The sequence below is a fragment of the Equus caballus genome, chromosome 2, assembly GCF_041296265.1.
Source record: "Equus caballus isolate H_3958 breed thoroughbred chromosome 2, TB-T2T, whole genome shotgun sequence".
Taxonomy (NCBI): domain Eukaryota; kingdom Metazoa; phylum Chordata; class Mammalia; order Perissodactyla; family Equidae; genus Equus; species Equus caballus.
The window spans coordinates 21,360,793-21,379,754 of record NC_091685.1 but is presented as its reverse complement, the minus strand read 5'-3'; the positions used below and the strand labels follow the sequence as shown (position 1 = coordinate 21,379,754).

The following is an 18,962-nucleotide window of genomic DNA, read 5'->3' as shown; positions in this document are numbered from 1 at the left end:
ATTCCAATTTTGTCATTTGTTCCAGTGATGTCCTTTAGCATTTTTTTCCTATTAGTACAGAATTCAGTCCTGGTTTGTTATTATAGTTAGATATCATGTCTTTTTAGTCTTATTTGTTCTGGAACAATTCTCAAGCCATTTTTTTTTTTCTTTTATGACATGAACATGGTTGAAGATTACAGGGAAGTTATTTTGTAGAATGTCCCTCAGTCTAGGTTTGTCTGGTGCTTCCTCTTGATTAGATTCTGATTAAGCATTTTTGGCAGGAATGTTACAAAAATGTTCTTTCCTTGTCAGTACATCATATCAGGAGGCATGTAATATGTATTTGTTCCATTAATGGTGATGTTAACTTTGATCATTTAGTTAAGTTGGTATCTGCTGCGTTTCTTCTGTAAAGTTGTTCTTTTTCTCTTTGCTCTTGTGGAGAGAGAATTTTTTTATTTTAAGCGTTGGTTTTTTTGTTTTTTGGGGTTTTTTTTTTTTGAGGAACATTAGCCCTGAGCTAATATCTGCTGCCAGTCCTCCTCTTTTTGCTGAAGAAGACTGGCCCTGAGCTAACATCCATGCCCATCTTCCTCTACTTTATATGTGGGATGCCTGCCACAGTATGGCTTGCCAAGCGGTGCCATGTCTGCACCCAGGATCCGAACCAGCGAACCCCGGGCCACCAAAGCAGAATGTGAACTTAACCGCTTCGCCACTAGGCCATCTCCAGAATTTTTTTTAATTGTGGTAAAATACTCAAGATAAAATTTACCATCTGAGTCATTTTTCGAGTACAGTTCAGTGGCATTTAATATATTCACAACCATCACCACCATCCATCTGTAACTTGTTTTGTCTTATAAACTGAAACTCTGTACCCATTAAACACTAATTCCCCATTCTCACCTCCCCTCAGCCCCTGGCAGCCACCATTCTCCTTTCTGTCTCTATGAATTTGACTACTCTCAGTACCTCATATAAGTGGAATCATACTGTATTTGTCTTTTTGTGACTGGCTTATTTCACTTAGCATAATATCCTCAAGGTTCATCCATGTTGTCAGGTGTCAGAATTTCCTCCCTTTTTACAGCTGAATAATATTCCATTGTATATATACACTACATTTTGCTTATCCGTTCGTTTGTTGATGGACACTTGGATTGCTTCCATGTTTTAGCTATTGTGAATATATGCTTCTAGGAACATGGGTGTACTCCGGGGACCCCTTATAAGTGGAATTATGCAGTATTTGTCCTTTTGTGACTGGCTTATTTCACTTAGCATAATGACCTCAAGATTCATCCATGCTGTTGCATGTGTCAAAGTTTCCTTCCTTTTTAAGACTGAATAATATTCTATTGTATGTATATACCACATTTTCTTTAGCCATTCATTTGTTGATGGGCACCTTTTCACTATTGCAAATAATGCTGCAATGAACATGGGTGTACAAATATCTGTTCTCATCCCTGCTTTCAGTTCTTTTGTGTATATACCCAGAAGTGGAGTTGCTGGGTCATATAAATGGTAATTCTGTTTTTAATGTTTTGAGAAACCACCATACTGTTTTCAACAGCGACTACACCATTTTTGTATTCCCACCAACAGTGTACAAGGGTTCCACATTCTCCACACCCTCACCTATGCTTGTTCTTTTCTGTTTTTTTGATAGTTGCCATTCTAGTTGGTATGAGGTAATATTTTATTGTGGTTTTGAGGTGTATTTCCCTAATGATTAGTGATGTTGAGCATCTTTTCATGTGCTTATGGGCCATTTGTATATTTTCCTTAGAGAAATGGTATTCTAGTCCTTTGCCCATTTTTTTAATTGGGTGTTTGGTTTTTGTTGCTGAGTTTTAGAAATTCTTTATATATTTTTATCAGATGTGTGATTTGTGAGTGTTTTCTCACATTCTGTAGGTTGCAGTTTCACTTTGTTGATTGTCTCTTTTGATGTACGGAAGTTTTTAATTTTGATATGGGAGATACTTTTAAGGATCCTATTTCTCATTAGACTTTTTTTAGTAATTGATGATTCTTGCGTGGAAGGATTATTACTCTGTAGTAATGCTGATTTTCTAATTCTGCCATTCCTTCTACATTTGTTAGTTGATAGTCTATTGTAAGGGAGAACGTTTTCTTCTCACCTGTTTACCTGTCTTTATTTGACTGCCCAAATTGTCCTAGTTTTCGCCAATGGGAGCCCCTTTAAGCTGATTCCTATGTCCTTTTGACATGACACACTTTTTTTTTTGAGTGCTTCCTTACTTTCTGGCACAAGATGTTCATCTTATATTTTCTCCGCTGCATCCCTGCAACTGGTCATTTCTCAAAGGAGCACTGGTTTCTTTTAGTTGGGGGATGCAATTTAGAAACCAAAATTTGGGTACTGGATGTGCTCATTGCTACTGGGGTACCATTACTTATTACTTATAAGTACTGTGTACTTGTAAGCCTTTTCAATGGATGGAGGTAGGAAATATAAATATATAAATAAGTAAATAAAGAAACAGACAATAAATATTACATGTCATGTAGTAACATGTATCCTGCAAGTACAACTTATTGTATGCAGTATACAATATGTATATTGGAAATCATGAGTTCAAACTGATTCTTCTAGGTCCAGTCTATCCCTATAGGATTCTTCCTTTACTCCCCACACTGCATATTTGTATTTTTCTTCTTTAAACCCCTGGCTCCCCAAGACATCACCACTTTTACTCATTTGTTCAGTTCTACAGTGCATGTAAAGTAGTTCTGAATTACTGCACTATACCACTGCAGAAACAAACCTGCTCCTAAGAGTTCAAGGGTTATTTTGTGTCTGCAGTTCTTCCCCACCTACCCTCCTCCACACCCCAACTGAGAGTGTGGTGCGCACACTCTGCTCAGGAGCTACGTGCCAGTGTTTTCTTTCTTTTTTTCTTTTTTCAGTGTGGTTATGTTATTTATTTGAAATGCATTTGGTTCATTTAACTTTGTCTACATTCGGTTTTAGTTTTTCCCTCCATCCTTGTTGTCTTTAATTTTTTAATATATAGAACTTTAACATGCTTCCAAAAGTCAAAACCATACTGAAAAATATACTTAGAGTTGTTTATCCTTCCTTTATTTCTTCCAGTCTGTTCCTTTTGCATCCTTTGACAATACCTAATTTCTTTGTTCCTGGTTAATTCTTCCTATGTTTCTTTTTGTAAAAATAAGCAGATGTATGAATAGTTTCCCATTTTCCCCTTCTCTCTCACACAAAAGATGGTATACTATTTGTAATCTTCTGTACTTTGGTTTTTTCACTTAACAGTATAGCTTGGAAATTATTCCGTTGTAGTTCTAAGAGATCTTTCTCATTCTTTTTTTATAGCTGCCTAAATGTTTGGGCCTTTAGGTAGTTTCCAGTACTTTACAGTGACATATAATGCTGGAATAAATAACATTTAAATTTTAGTCTATTGATTCAACATTGAGATTGATTTTTTATGTTTGCCTTGTTTTCTCTTAAATATTTTTATGTTAAACTTAAAAATAGTTGTTTTTATCTTTTTCAACTTTTATCGGTTGACTCTTTTCCCATCAACAGGTAGATTTAGATGTTACTTTACCTGGGGAAGGTGGAAAAGATCGACCTTTCAAGGTGTCAATCAAATTTGTGTCTCGGGTGAGTTGGCACCTACTACATGAAGTACTGACAGGACGGACCTTGCCTGAGCCACTGGAGTTAGACAAGCCAATCAGCACTAATCCTGTCCATGCCGTTGATGTGGTGCTACGACATCTGCCCTCCATGAAGTGGGTGCTTCTGGCTTTTTTCCCTCTTTAGATTTTAAGTGTGAAGGCTTTCTTCCCAAGAGTGAATTGTGCAGGCTTCCTTTGGTTAACTTTCAGATGTTGTACTTTTTTTTTTTTTAAGATTTTTATTTTTCCTTTTTCTCTCCAAAGCCCCCGGTACATAGTTGTATATTCTAGTCGTAGGTCCTTCTAGTTGTGGCATGTGGGATGCCCGCCTCAGCATGGCCTGATGAGCAGTGCTATATCTGTGTCCAGGATCCAAACCGGGGAAACCCTGGGCCAATGAAGCAGAGCACCCGAACTTAACCACGCAGCCACGGGGCCAGCCCCAGATGTTGTACATTTTGATTATTTCAGTTGATGAATAGCATGTGTACACACTCATTGATAGAAGTAAGTTACAGAAATAGTCTGACTTTTGAAAGTAAATGCACATCATTAGCTATTTTAACGTATACTTTTTATAAAAATGTCTAACGCTTTCCCTTAGGAGGTATAAATCTTGAGTAATGATATATTTTCAGATATATTCCTGTAGTTAAATCATCTTGTTTAGAGGTAATTTCATTGTTTATGCAATGGTATCAAATTGTGTTGAAATTGCTACTCTTAATCACACTAGCACCTCACACATGTATTGTGTGTATCTGTGGTGTATCTGTGTATGTATATATATATAGGATCAATGTGTCTTTTTGAAGAAAAACATTGTCTTGCAAACACATTTATAGAAATAGCTTTTTGATCAATAATTATTTACTCTTTAGTGTTTTCTAAGGTTGGAACTGTTAATTTTTAAAAATCTTTTTAAGAAAGCATTTTAAATAAAATTTATTTTTATTCAAACTAAGATTAGTTTTAGTAATAGAAAATTTCAGTGAAGGATGTTGATGTTTTTGTTCTCATTCAGAATACTGCTTTTAGCTTTCACAAATTGGAAAAATGTTTAGTTTCATATATTCATAATGATAAGCGTCATTATGATAAATTAAGTTTATGTGCTCTAGACTCACCTGTTCTGCAAAGTTAAGTACATGCATGAGAAGGAAAGGATTGAACATGCCATTTTAATTTTTGTAGATATACACCTGTGGGGCGTTCCTTTTTCTCAGCTCCAGAAGGATATGACCACCCTCTAGGAGGGGGCAGGGAAGTATGGTTCGGATTCCATCAGTCTGTTCGGCCTGCCATGTGGAAAATGATGCTTAATATTGACGGTAAGGGAACTAAAACCATATTCTGTATTGAGTAGGTGATTTGTATATGGCCTGTGTGTGTGTGTATATAGATAGATACATATGTACGTTTTATATATAATTGTACTGTCTTGAAGTAATATTTGTACATACATTAAGACGAACTGGAAAAATCTATTTTTATTACATTTCATTTTGAAAGCCTTCACACAGAACTTGCCCTGGAATGCTATTAAACATGAAGTAAGCACGTGAAAGCAAATATAAAAGCCTTGACATGATCGTCTGAGCAATTCTGTTATAATTCACTTTTGTTCTTTTAACTCTAAGTCAGTATTTCATTATGAAATACGTGTTTTAAAGGAGGAGAAGTCTACTGATCATGGTGACCCCAGGCATTATGCCTCCTGCTGATGCTTAATGTGGTGTTAATTGCATTCTCATTTTTAGGTGTTTATTTATAAATACTTTTGAGCATATATAAAAGTACAGAGAATAGTATGATAAACTGCCACCTATGTAGCAATTATCCAGATTGTCAGGATTTTTCTACCTTTGCTTAAAGTATCTACATTTCTTCCTCTATTGTAGTATCTTTAAATCAAATCCCAGACATAGCACATTATTTTAGCCCTACTATTTCAGTAATTACCTCTAAAAATACAGATGTTTTCTTACACAGTCACAATGCCATTATCGTGTGTAAGAAAATTTAAAATAATCATTATTCGTAGCCTCTAATACCCTGTCCATAGTCAGATTTCCCTGATTGTCTCAAACATGTCCTTTTATAGTTAGGTGATTCTAATCAGCATCTAAACAAGATCCACACAGTCACATTTGGCTATTATGCCTTTTTTAAATGTGGTAGTCCTATTTCCTTTCCTCTTGTTTTGTTTTGTTTTTCATTTTTTTATGCCATCAACTCGTTGCAGAAGCTCTGTCACTTCTCCTGTAGAATATCCAAAAATCTGTATTTTTCTTTTGTTTTCTTGTGATGTCATTACCTTGTTCCTCTATCCCCTGTATGTCCTGAAAATGAAAATTGGCCCTAGAAGCTTGATTCAGTTCTGGTTCAAAATACTTCATAAGTGCTTCCTATTTTATCATACTAGGAGGCACACAGTATCTAGTGGTCTCAATTTTAGTGATACTAAGATTGGTCAATAGGTTCAGAGATCAATAGACCCCATCTCTCCGTTGTAAATTTCCCAATCAACTCTTCAGTTACTAATATTCCATTCATTGATCATTGTTACCAGAATCATTTATTTCACTAGGGATTACCAACTGGTATTTTTATCTGTTATTCCTTTTGCATAGGATGCAATTTTAATGTTGAAAATCACAATGTCCTATTGATAATTCATTAGTCTTTGATAGCTTTCTTGCATTCTGGCACAGCAGGATGTTCCAGGCTTCTCTTATATTTCCTGTCCTGTACCTGGAATCAGCCTTCCTCCAAGGATCCTTAGATCTTTCCAGATCGGTACATAGTTTCCTCATTATTTTCAGCTACTTCTACCGTTGTGAGGATATGTCATTGAGGAGTTATATTTCAGTAGTCCCTTTTAGATGTATACTAGGGCGTATTTAATTATTTGCCATTTCAGAACATCATTTCATATGTATGTAGATGTATCTTCAAGATAGATTCCAGGAAGTGAAAATCATGGATCAAGGGCAAATGTATTTGTAATTTTGATGGGTGTTGCCAGATTGCCCTCCATAGAGGCTATAAACGTTTTGCATCACTGCATGAGGCTACCTGTTTCCTTATACCTTTGCCACTAGAGGTATCAAACTCTAGGTTTTTGTCAGTTGGATTTGCAAGAAATAGTTCCCTTATGTACTTTTATTTTGCATTTGTCTGTCTTTTCACATATGTAAGTGCCACCTTATTTCTTTTTTTATTAACTGTTTGTTAATGTCCTTTGCCATTTTTTTTTTCTGGTGGCGTTTTGGTCTCCTCATTTACTGAAAGAGCTTTCTAAATTGAGGAGCTTAGCTTTTTGTCTGTGATATGAATTACAGATATTGTCTCTAGGTTGTTATTTGTCTTTTGATCTGTGGTATAGTCTGGTTTTTGTTTCTGTTTTTTGCCACGGAGAAGTTTCTCTCTTTGGTGTGTGTGTAGATATGCATATACAAACATTTATATGTATTGGTCAGTCATTTCTTTTATGTCTTAATATCTAATTAGGGCTAGTCTTATTTTTCTCTTCAGGGTTATCTAGGCCACTTGTTTATTTTACCATATAAGCTTTAGAAACACCTTGTCCAGATCCACTGGGTATGGGAGTAGGGGTTGTTATTTTTATTGAGATCTCATTGTATTTATAAATTAAGTGAGGACAAATTGGCATCTTAAAGATAGTCTTTCTGCCCAGGAAAAGATTTTCCATTTGTGCAAAACTTTTATTTCATTTAGGAGTGTTTTAGAGTTTTCCTCATATAGAATTTATATATTTGTATTGTTGTTCCTGGATATTTTCTCCCCTTTTTGGATATTAAATGGGTTTATAGATTCTAACTGGTTATTATTTATGTACATGGAGGCTTTTGATTTCTGTATACTAACTTTTTTCTTCTGCCTTTTTGAGTTGTGTTTTGGTTTACAGTAGTTTTTCAAAAGATTTTCTTGGAGTTTCTAGGTTATAATCATTTCATCTATAGGTAGTGATAGGTTTACCTCTTCCTTTGGATTTTTATACCTCTAATTTGTTTCTTATCAGATTATATTGACTAATTTGAGAGGACAGTGTTAAATGTTAGTTATTATTGGGCATCCTCTTTTTGTTCTTTACTTTAGAAGGACTGCTTCCAGTGTTTCTGCATTAAATATGGTATATACATATATATGTATATGTATAGGAGTATCTGTTGATTCCTGTTTTACTAAGTACTTTTAATCCAGAATGAATATTGAATTTTGTCAGATGTCTTTTCAGCATCTCGGGAGCTAATGCTATGGTATTTCTCTTCTTTTTAACAAACATTGAATCAAACTTGTATTTCTGGATCCTTCTAACGTGATTCTGGATTTTGTTAATACTTTACCTTTTTAATCAAAATGCAAAAGTCAGATTGATCTGTAGTCATCTCTTTTTTTGGGCACTCTTTCACATTTTGGTATTAATGTTACATGTCATAAAGAATTTGGAAGTCTTCCATTTTCTAAAATGGACAACAGTTTTTAAATAGTATTGAAAATATCAGTTCTTTTAAAATTTGTTAGAATTAGCCGGTAAAATCTTGTGCCTGGTGTATTTTGGTGGGTAGCTCTTTGAAGACTTCCCGCGTTTATTTTGTGAAAATCAGTCTGTTTAGGCTCTCTGAGGTCAGTTTTGGTAGGTTATATCTTACTAGAAAATTATTTATTTTATCTATTTAATTTATTTCTATAGAGTTTTACACAGTAGTTTCATATTTTTGAAATTTTATCTATTTCTCTGGTTTGCCCCCATTTCTTATTTTGTATATTTGTACTTTGTCATTTTTACTCTTGATTAGGAAAGGTAGTAGTTTAATCAATTGATGTTTTTCTTTTTTTCTCAGCAAAAGAGCTTTTGAAATTCTTTTTAGTTCTCTGGCTTTCTGTTTTCTAACTCCTTAGTTTCTGCTTTTAGCTCTGTAGGTTTTTTCCTTTACTTCAGTTAATTTAGTTTTTCTAACTTTTTGAGCTCTATTAGTAACTCATCTACTTTCATTTTTTCTTACTGATAAGTATTTAAAATAGTAAATTTTCTTCTCATTACTGTTTTAGCTGTTATTCCAAAGCGTCTCATATGTAATATTTTTATTATGTTATTTTCTAGAAACGTTAGAAATTTCATTTGTATTTCCCCTATTATCCAAATGTTGTTTGAGAGACTTTAAATTTTCAGATTGAAGATCTTTTTATTTTCTGATTTTGTTAGGAATTTCTAGTTTTAACATGTTGTTAATCAGAGAATTTGGTTTGTATTTCTACTTTTAGAATTTGTCAAGGTATTTTTTATGGCCTAATATATAGTCAGTTTTTGTGAAAGTTTAATAGCTGTTTGAAAATAAAGTATATTCAGTTATTAAGGAAGAGTTAAATGAATACCCATCAGCACTACCATTTTATGCTGTTTAGATCGTTTATTTTCTCATTTACTTTTGTTTACTTGTTCTCTCAGACTGGGAGAAATAAATTTAAATTTCCTGTTGTTATTGTGTTTCTGTCTATTTTTCCTTATATCTCCTGTAATTTCTGCTTTCTTAATGTTGCTGCTATACTGTTGGGAGTATATCTATATATACACACCTCTCTGTTTTCTTCATTGTGAATTGTACCCTGTACAATGATAAAGTGAGTTTCTTTTTATACTTGTGGGCCAGAAGTCTACATTGTCTAATAAAAGGATTACAATCTATGTTTTTGTGAACCTTATCCTATCCATTAGTTTTTCCTTTCCTTTAAATATTTTATACTTTCTGAATCACAGATACAGCTCCACAGCAGCATAGAATGGTTTTGCTTTGTGGGTCAGTTGAAAACTTTTTTTCTGCTAATGGGTGAGTTAAGCCAGATAGATAGGCAGGACGTACATGTTTGGTTGTGGTGTGTCAAATTATTTTATATTTTCTGATTATAGATATTTTTGAAACTTTAAGTGGTCTGTTTTCTGTGCTTTTTAAATGATAGTTCTGATATTAGGAAGTTTTTTTTTTTCCTCCACTACTGGTTACCTTTATACTTAGACCTTCATATAATGTTCATCTTTCTCTCTTTTTTTTAAGGCAGTTTTTTTTCTTAGTAACAATAATATTAGCTTTGTTCTCTATCTTCCCCTTTACTAACTAATTTTAGGCAATAGAGTATTATTTTATTGTTCTTTATAATTTTGCTTAAAATTTTACTACTTAACTTTCAACCTTGACTCCTATCTTTTACTGTAAGGTGCAGTCAGTGAGTTTATTCTACTTTTTGTTTTCTACTCCTATCATTCATTTATTTGTATATAGTATTATTCCTACATTGTTAGAGCATGTAACAGTTACATTCCATTCAGTCACCTCTATGTACATTTTTCTTAATCTTAAATCTACAGTTAATTGTATTGGTGCTAACTACCAGTCTTTTTGCTGAAATTTTTCCTATCATCTCTTGGTTTGTCTTCGAGTTGTTTCTTCAAGAAGATCTCATAAGAATAAGAGCTAACTTTTTGCATATTGAAAGCCATTTGTCTGTAGCCTTATTCCTGAAGGACTGTTTAGCTAGACATAAAATTATCAACTCACATTTTCTTGAGTATCTTATAGGTATTTTTCCACTGTCTTCTGACATTGAATGTTCAGTAGAGAAGTATGATGTAAGCTTGATTTTCTTTTCCCTAGAAGGGACCTGCTTTTTTTGTCTGATTGCAGGGTATTTTTTTTACAATTGTTTTTAGTAGATTTTTTTTCCCACTATTGAACGTTTTGGGTCACTTTTATTTAAAACATGAGATTCCCTTTGAGTCTTTTTTTTTAATCTATCATTTAATTTTCTTTTAAAACATTTCTGTCCTGTTTGCTCCTTACTGTGCCGTTTGTGGTGTAATTTTTACCATGTGCTCATTGTAGTTTAGTCTTTATTTTTTTAATTTTTTTTATTTTTTAAAGATTGACACCTGCACTAACATCTGTTGCTGATCTTCTTTTTCCTTTTTTTCTTTTATTTTTTTTATTTTTTTTCCCCCAAAGCACCCCAGCACATAGCTGTATATTTTAGTTGTGAGTTCCTCTAGTTGTGCTATGTGGGACGCCACTTCAGCATGGCCTGATGAGCGGTGCCATGCCTGCACCCAGGATCCAAACCAGCAAAACCCTGGGCCTCCAAAGCGGGGTGTGTGAACTTAACCACTTGGCCTCCGGGCGGCCCCCATTTTTTGAATTTTTAAAAATCTTTTTCTTCTATTTCTTCTATGAATTCTGCAGTGCTTTTTTTTTTTTTTTTTATGATTAGCACCTGAGCTAACATCTGTTGCCAATCTTCTTTGTCTTTTTTTGTTTTTTTTTTTTTTTTTATTCTTACCCCCAAAGCCCCCCGGTACATAGCTGTACATTCTAGTTGTGAGTGCCTCGGGTTGTGCTATGGGGGACACCACCTCAGCACGGCCTAAGGAGCAGTGCTGTGTCCATGCCCAGGATCCAATCCAAACTGACCAAACCCTGGGCCGCTGAAGTGGAGCACGTGAACCCAACCACTCGGCCACGGGGCCAGCCCCTCCGCAATGCTCATTCCACTTTTTTCCTGTTTACTGGCTGTGTCTTCCCTGAGTTCTTAAATTTCTGCTCTGAGATCTTTCTACATAGCTGCATTAAAATTTTTGAATTCATATTAAAAAGTAATGTTATGATTTTCATCTACTTTGTGATGATATTTTCTTTTGAGTTTTCTTTGTCAGGAATGTTAAGCTGCTTTTTTACATTTTTTGGATGATATCTTTGTACACATACTTGTCTCTTTTTTTTAATTCATATTTGAATGAGATGAGATAGTTTTCCCAAACCACCTATTAGAAGAAGGGGGATAGGACGTTAGGAGCAAAGTGTTTTTCCAGGTTTCTCTGCTCGAGGCCTCTGTCCTCTATTGTTTCGATGGATTAGCCACATCTCCTTTGCCTTTCAGTAATTTACATGTTTAAGAGGTGTGAACTACCAGCCCTGAGCTCCACCAGGTCCTTACTAGTTTCTGCTACCAAGAAATATAGCTCCTGCCTTTTAAAGTGCCTGCTCAAATGTTAACAAGTAGAGAATTTGTGAACGGTATACAGGAGTTCTTGGTACGATTCTTTTAACTTTTCTGTAAGTTTGAAATTACAAAGGAAAAGTGCGTGCCTTAGTTTTAGAAAGGCAGTCCTCCCTGAGATCTGTCACTTCTAGACCACCTTCCGCTCACTCTCATGACACTTTCTACACCTCCTTTCTCTAATCCTTTTGAGATTCCCCCATTCAATCTCAGTTCTAACATTGCAGTTCCCACTTAGGATAGGACCCTCTTCGGGAGTGAATATTTGCTATTCCTTCACCAGTCTCCTTTCATGCTTCATGTCCTTCTCCCTTGTTTTGGTTCTACTAGTCTGAAGTACTTTGGGCCATGTTTACTTGTAATTTGGCACTTTCAGGTTTTATTGTCTTCTAGGTTCACTCAAGATGACGGATTTTTTCTTTTCTTTCTTAAACATTCTCTTTGTTGCTCTGTATTGAGTTCTAGGAGGAAAGTGGGAAAATTTAGAAATAAATTACAGCTGTTTTCCTACTAGAAGTCCAGTTTTAGATATTATTAAGAAATAATTTCTAAATAACTCATTGGTCAAAGAAATCACAAAGAAAATTTTAAATATTTCAAACTGAAGAGTAATGAAAATAGTATATATCAGAACTGGTATGATTAGCTAAAGCAATGCTTATAGAGAATTTTAAACCTTAAAAACCTATTACAAAAGAAGAAACAGCATCAATGAGCTACATATTCATCTCAAAAAGTTAGAAAAATAACAAAATTAAATGCAAAGAAAAATAGAAGGAAATAAGAGTTAGAAACAGAAAAAAATTACCTCTATCCTGTAGGTAGGAAGACTTCAAAGGTTTTTAAGAAGGATAGTGACATGATCATATTTGTTTTCCAGAAAGAGACCTCTGGCAGCAGTGTGGAGAATAGATAGAGGAGAAAAAACTAATCTGAGAAGCCAGTTAGGAGGCTTTTTCAATCACTAGTTCAGGTAAGAGATGGTGATGGTCTTATGTGGGATGGAGAGGAAAGGAACATATTCCAAGGATTAAGTTGAAAAAATAGGTTTAAAAACCATGTCCAGAAAAAATTTTGGGTTTAGTTACTGGCACATGGAACTGATTGAAAACGAATAGACCAGAAGGTTTACTAGGTGTTTGAAGGAATTGTTTTTGGAAATAAACTACAAACCTGGTGTATTAGTCAGGCTCAGCCAGAGAAGCAGAATCTGTAGGAGATATAGAGAGAGAGAGATTTGGCTTACCCAATTGTAGAGGTTAGCTAGGCAAGTCTGAAATCTTAGGGCAGGCTGTCGGAAGGGCAGGCTAGAACTCTTGGGCAGTTGCTAAAGCTACTGTGCGTAGGTAGAATTTCTTCTCTTTTTGTGTTGGGAAAGCCTCTGCCCTGTTTTAAGGCCTTTCATCTGACTGCAGGAGGCCCACTCAGATTATCCAGGATAATCTCCTTTACTTAAAGTCAATTGATTATAGTCTTTAATTATATCTATAAAATACCTTCACAGCAACACCCAGATTAGTGTTTGATTGAATAACTGGGAACTAGTGCCTACCCAAGTTGACACATTCGAAACAAAAACAAAACCCCATACCTGTCCTACAAAATGTTGTGATTATTCAGTCTTTGAAACAACCTTCAGGTTAATTGACTGTGCTGTATAATAAACTAACTGCCAACAAGGGTGCACTCGCCAGTATACATTCAGAGTAGTTACTCACTCATACCAGGTGTGAAGGGTAATGTTGTCAACTGAATATGGGAAGTCGATCTACTGTTGCTGGTTAGTTGGCAGTATGTACCGTGTATAAGTAGATAAATGCTAATGTGTCTAAAGCTTGGGGATTCTATGGAACATCTGGATAGAGAGATCTAGTATGTAGTTGGAAATGCCAATATGAAAGTCTGTAGTGGTGGGAGCTAAAAGTAAAAGTTTTGGGACTCCTCAGTATATAAATCCATATTTGAAACTGTAGAAATGGAAAAACTTCTTTAGGAATAGTATTTTGATTGAAAACAGGGATAAGAAGGATAAAGCCATAGGGAATACTAGCATTTAAGGAAGCATACTAACATTAAGGAAGAGCCAGTGAGCAATTAATGATTATCGTACAGGTAGCGTGAGCCAAAAAACGTTGTCAAGGAAACCAAGGGAGGAAACGTATTCAAAGAGTAGATGACTTCACAGTTAAACAGTGGGAGCTTTTCCAGTAGAATCAAGAGTAAGACAAGGATGTCAGTACTATGATATTTAGTCACTATTGTGTTTGCTAACTTCTGTTCTTCTTACAGGTTTCAGTCTACATGTTACTTCCTTGAGAAGCAGTATTTGACACCTTACTCCCCCCCATCCAGCCATTCCCCAAGTCTGAGTTAGGTATTTCTCTTATGTATTCCCATAGCACAGTATACTTCCCCTATAATAGCATGTGTCACCTGAATTATGTTTATTGTTCTGTGTCTCCTATTAGAATGAAAGCTCCATGGACCTAAGGACTGTCCATCTTATTCACTAGTATACATATGTTCCATGCCTAGCACAACTCTTGGTCATATAAACAATTAATAAATTATTAGAATTAATAAATAAAGAATAAATAAAAACAAGAGCATAGGGGGCCAGCCCCGTGGCGGAGTTCACGTGCTCTGCTTCAGCGGCCCATGGTTTCACCAGTTTGGATCCTGCGTGCAGGCATGGCACCGCCCGTCAGGCCACGTTGAGGCAGCGTCCCACATGCCACAACTAGAAGGACCCACAACTAAAATATACAGCTATGTACTGGGGAAATTTGGGTTGAAAAGGAGGTACACAAGGAATAAAAGATTTCTGAGAGGTCTCTAAAATATAAAACTTTATTGAAAACTGTAAGAGAAAATCTAAAGGAATGAAATATATTAGGCTCATTGAGAAGGCTCAATTTGGTGAGATGTCGGTTCTTGCAAAATTAATCTATAAATGCAATTTTAAGTAAAATCCCAATAGGATATATCATGGAACTTGATAAGTCACTATTAAGATTTATATGGAAAAATAATTGACCAAGAAAAACCAATATAATTTTAGAGAAGAATAAAGAGGGAGGAATTGCCCTCCTTATTTTAAAGCTATAACAATTATACCACACTGCTTTAAGTGCAGCGCAAGACAGGTTAATGAAGCAAAATCCAGAGCCTAGAAATAAGCTGTGTGTGTGTATATAGAAACTTTGTAAATGTTAAGGTAGCATTTCAAATAACCAAGGAAGGAGTAGAATATTTAATAAATGGTGTTTATCCAGATAACTATATGAAAAAAATTAGACCCATCTTACATCATACCCAAAATTTATTTCTAGGTGGATTATAGTCCTAAATTTAAAAAGCAAAATTTTGAAATTCTTTTAGGAAAAAAATGAGAATATCTCTAATGTTGAACAAAATTTAAAATGTATAAATCATCAAAGAAAATACTGATAAACTTGGCTACATCAAACTTTAAAACTTATAAAAGACGCCATAAGCAAAGGTAAAATGCTAGGATTTCTGCGGCACATATAACCAAGAACTTTACAAAATATAAAGGCAGATTAAGACACACACCTCACAAAAGAAGCAACCCAAATGGCCAATAAACGCATGAAAATCCCGATCTCAAATTCGTTAGCAGTCAAGAAAATGCAAGTGAAATCAGTAAGATACCATTTAACACCTGTGTCAGATTTGTAAAAATTAAAAAGTCATATCAAATGTTGGTAAGAATACAGTAAAAGGAACGCTTGCACAATGTTGGTAGATGTATGATTTGCTGCAACTACTTTGGAGAGCAGTTTTCAATATCTAGAAAAGATGAAGTAAAGATGAAATTGCACGTCTTAAAACTCGTAGAATACCATAGGGATAACTTGCATATGTGCCTGAGGCATTATTTGTAATAGCAGAAATCGGAAGCAGCCTAATTCCTGTCAATAGCGGAATAAATAAAATTCTGAATGAGTACAGGAATTGTTATATAGTATTGTGCTGTACTTTGTAACAGTCAAATGGATGAACCAGATCTGTGTGTATCAACGTGGATTATTGAAAGAAGTGTTGGGGAGGGGAGAATCAAATAGCAAAAGGATATATTATTATTTATGTAAATTTAAAACAGAATAAGAGTATATACTAGATACCTAAAAACGCAGTAAAATGATCAAAACATGGGACAAATACACACCAACTTCAGGATAGTGGTTCCCTTTAGGAAGAAGGAAAAGGAATGGAATAGGTTGGTTGGGGTAGGGAGAAGAGATAGACCTAAAAGGCTGCATGTTTCAAGAAAAATGTGAGAGTATATTTGTGTGAACAAACTGTATAGATAACTTATGCCATTGTGAAGCAAAGAAATCAGAAGATTAGTAGTGTTTTTTTTTAAGGCCTATGGTATCTTAATGAAATGAAAATAAAGCCTGGAAATTTTTACAGGTTTATTTATTTATTTTTTGTGTGTGAGGAAGATTGGCGCTGAGCTAACATCTGTTGCCAGTTTCCCTCTTTTTGCTTGAGGAAGATTGTCACTGAGCTAATATATGTAGCAATCTTCCTCCATTTTGTATGTGGGATGCTGTCACAGCATGGCTTGATGAGCAGTGCTGGGTCCCAGCCCAGGATCCGAACCCATGAAGCCCAGGCCTCTGAAGCAGAGTGTGTGAACTTAACCACTGCTCCACTGGGCCAGTCCTGATGGGTTTATTTTTTAATTGTTAATAATATGTAATGCTGCCGTGAAAAATAATGAATGAAAATATTGCACTGACCATCTTACTTGCTTATATTTCCTTTTTTGTTTCTGAGTGATTTTGATTTTGCAATTCTTGGACTTGGTGTATTGCACTGAACCAAACAGCCCTTACTGAACTTGAAATCCACTGGAGAAGACTAGTAATGAGCAATATAATGAGTACTATAAAGTACTGAGTGCAATCGGGGCAATAGAATAGAGGGATCCATTGTAGTCTCAGTGTTTGAGGAACATTTCTTTGAGGAAGTAACAGATGGGAGCTAGGTGAAATTGGTGGTGGAGATAAACATGGAAGAGTAAGAAAGCACAATTTATGGGGCCAGCCCAGTGGCACAGTGGTTAAGGGCGCACGTTCCGCTTCAATCCCAGGTGAGGACATGGCACCACTTGGCAAGCCATGCTGTGGTAGGCGTCCCACATATAAAGTGGAGGAAGATGGGCACAGATGTTAGCTCAGGGCTAATCTTCCTCAAAAAGAAAAAAGCGCAGTTTAATTCTAATTGTACTTAATCTTGTCTTCAAAATCATTGTTTTCATGGCATTTAATATCCTAACTTTCAACTAAGTAATTAACTTACTGAATTTTACTAAGACTCAAAAAAATCCTTTTCACATTTCATCATCTCTGAAATTGGGAGATGTCTTAGAGGTGGTGTGGTGGTTTGTCATAGTTTAATTGGCAAGTTTCTTTTTTAGCATACATAAAATGTTGATATACCTTATCATCATTAGCATCTTAGATTCAATGAAATGTGGAATATTTTTTTTTAAAGATTTTATTTTTTTTCCTTTTTCTCCCCAAAGTCCCCCAGTACATAGTCGTGTATTCTAGTTGTGGGTCCTTCTAGTTGTGGCAAGTGGGACAGCGCCTCAGCGTGGCTCAGTGAGCGGTGCCATGTCTGCGCCCAGGATCCGAACCGACGAAACACTGGGCCGCCTACAGTGGAGCGCACGAACTTAACCACTTGGCCACGGGGCCAGCCCCAAAATGTGGAATGTTTTTTTAATAAAGCCTTCTTTAGGCTTAACTCACTTGCACCTTACATTTTATTATTGTAATTCCTGTGTTTTAAGAGCATCACAGTGAATCTAGTGTTTATTAGTTATTAGTTAGTTATTAGTTGTATCTCCCTTAAGATGTTTTTATTTACCACTTATTATGTACCAAATAGAATGCTAAGTGTTTTACATTATCTCATATAAACTCCACCACAGTTCTATGAGTTAGGTGTTACCCCCAAGTGAAGTTTAGAGAGGGAAATCTCTTTAAGGTGACTTTCTCTCTCTAAAGGTCACACAGTTTATATTTAAGGCTCAAGGTCACATAGTTTATATTCATATGTTAGAGGTCAACTGTTCTGACTCCAAAGCTTACACCCTTAATATTCATAGCTGTATACTGCATCCCTTAAGAAACAAGATTCCTGGCAGAAAAAATCTCAGACCCAGGACGTCTGAGTTGAGAAATGTTATTTTATTTTTACTTTCTTCCTTGTGCTTTTCTATAAAAAGCAAAGTAAAAAGTAGTTTAAAAAGAGTACAAAAGTAGCTTTCTGTAAAACACTCAGTATCTATTTTTGTTCCTAGAAGAAAGTAGTCAGAGTATATAAATGGTCGTAGAATTTAGTAATTGTAATTTATTCTGCTTTAGAGTCAAAAGTTCACACTGAATGTGCTTCCTTTGCAAGGAAAACAGATTTCTAGTAAGTAACTTATTAATCACAATATTAGTGATGTTAGTGTTGCTTGCTGCATATGTTTGTCTTGAGTTCAAGTATCGATCTCTAGGATTAAGAAATAATTTGATTTTTATAATGTTTAAATTAGTCCTCTCAGAAGTAGATCAAAGCAGAACATTTCTTTAGGGTGAAATGAGAGTCTGCTTTTAGGCAGTAGGGCAGGAACTTTATCAACCCGTGATCAAGCCAGGGCAAGTAAAGATTTCTGTGATAGGCTTACAGTCTATTCTCACATTAGAAAAACAGTATAACAGCAGGAGGAATCTCAATGATAGTCTCCATCAAATCTGCTTCTTCATTTACACTGTTTGTGCCCTTCATATGTGGTGCACAGCTGTCCTCTTGGGATCACACTTCACTACCTCCCTGGGGAATTTTGTCTTTCTCCTATATTGATTTCCTGTTTCTTTACCCCCTCCCCCCCCTTTTTTTTTTAATATTCAGAAGTTTCATGAGAAAAGGGTACTGCAAGAGGCAAAATTTTTTGACACCTTACACATTAGAAAATGTATCGGCAAACCTAAATGATAGTTTAGCTGGGTTCCTATGTTGGAAATAATTTTTCTTCATAAATTTGAAAGCAGTACTCCATTTTTTAAAGAGCCCTAGTGAGGTTTAGTCTACATACCATAAAATTCACCCTTTTTAGGGGCTGGCCTCATGCCCAAGTGGTTAAGTTCGTGTTCTCCACGTCAGCAGCCCAGGGTTCATGGGTTTGTATCCTGGGCGCAGAC

General features: G+C 35.4%; 1 protein-coding gene across 6 annotated transcripts in view; it reads left to right on the top strand.

Moving 5' to 3' along the window:
* Nucleotides 1-18,962, top strand: part of AGO3 (argonaute RISC catalytic component 3) — a 116,377-nt gene that overhangs the window by 35,692 nt on the left and 61,723 nt on the right. For 4 of the 6 annotated variants that reach the window (XR_011436462.1, XR_011436463.1, XM_070260439.1 and 1 more), the window contains 2 exons: nt 3,569-3,777; nt 4,858-4,994. Coding sequence is in view for 2 of the 6 variants with exons in the window: in XM_070260439.1 (XP_070116540.1) it covers nt 3,569-3,777; nt 4,858-4,994 (346 nt within the window). In the remaining 4 variants the exon portion in view is untranslated. Of the gene's footprint in view, nt 1-3,568; nt 3,778-4,857; nt 4,995-12,613; nt 12,707-14,022; nt 14,103-18,962 lie in introns of those variants that run through there. The other 2 variants (XM_023633506.2, XM_023633498.2) reach the window with 2 other exon arrangements.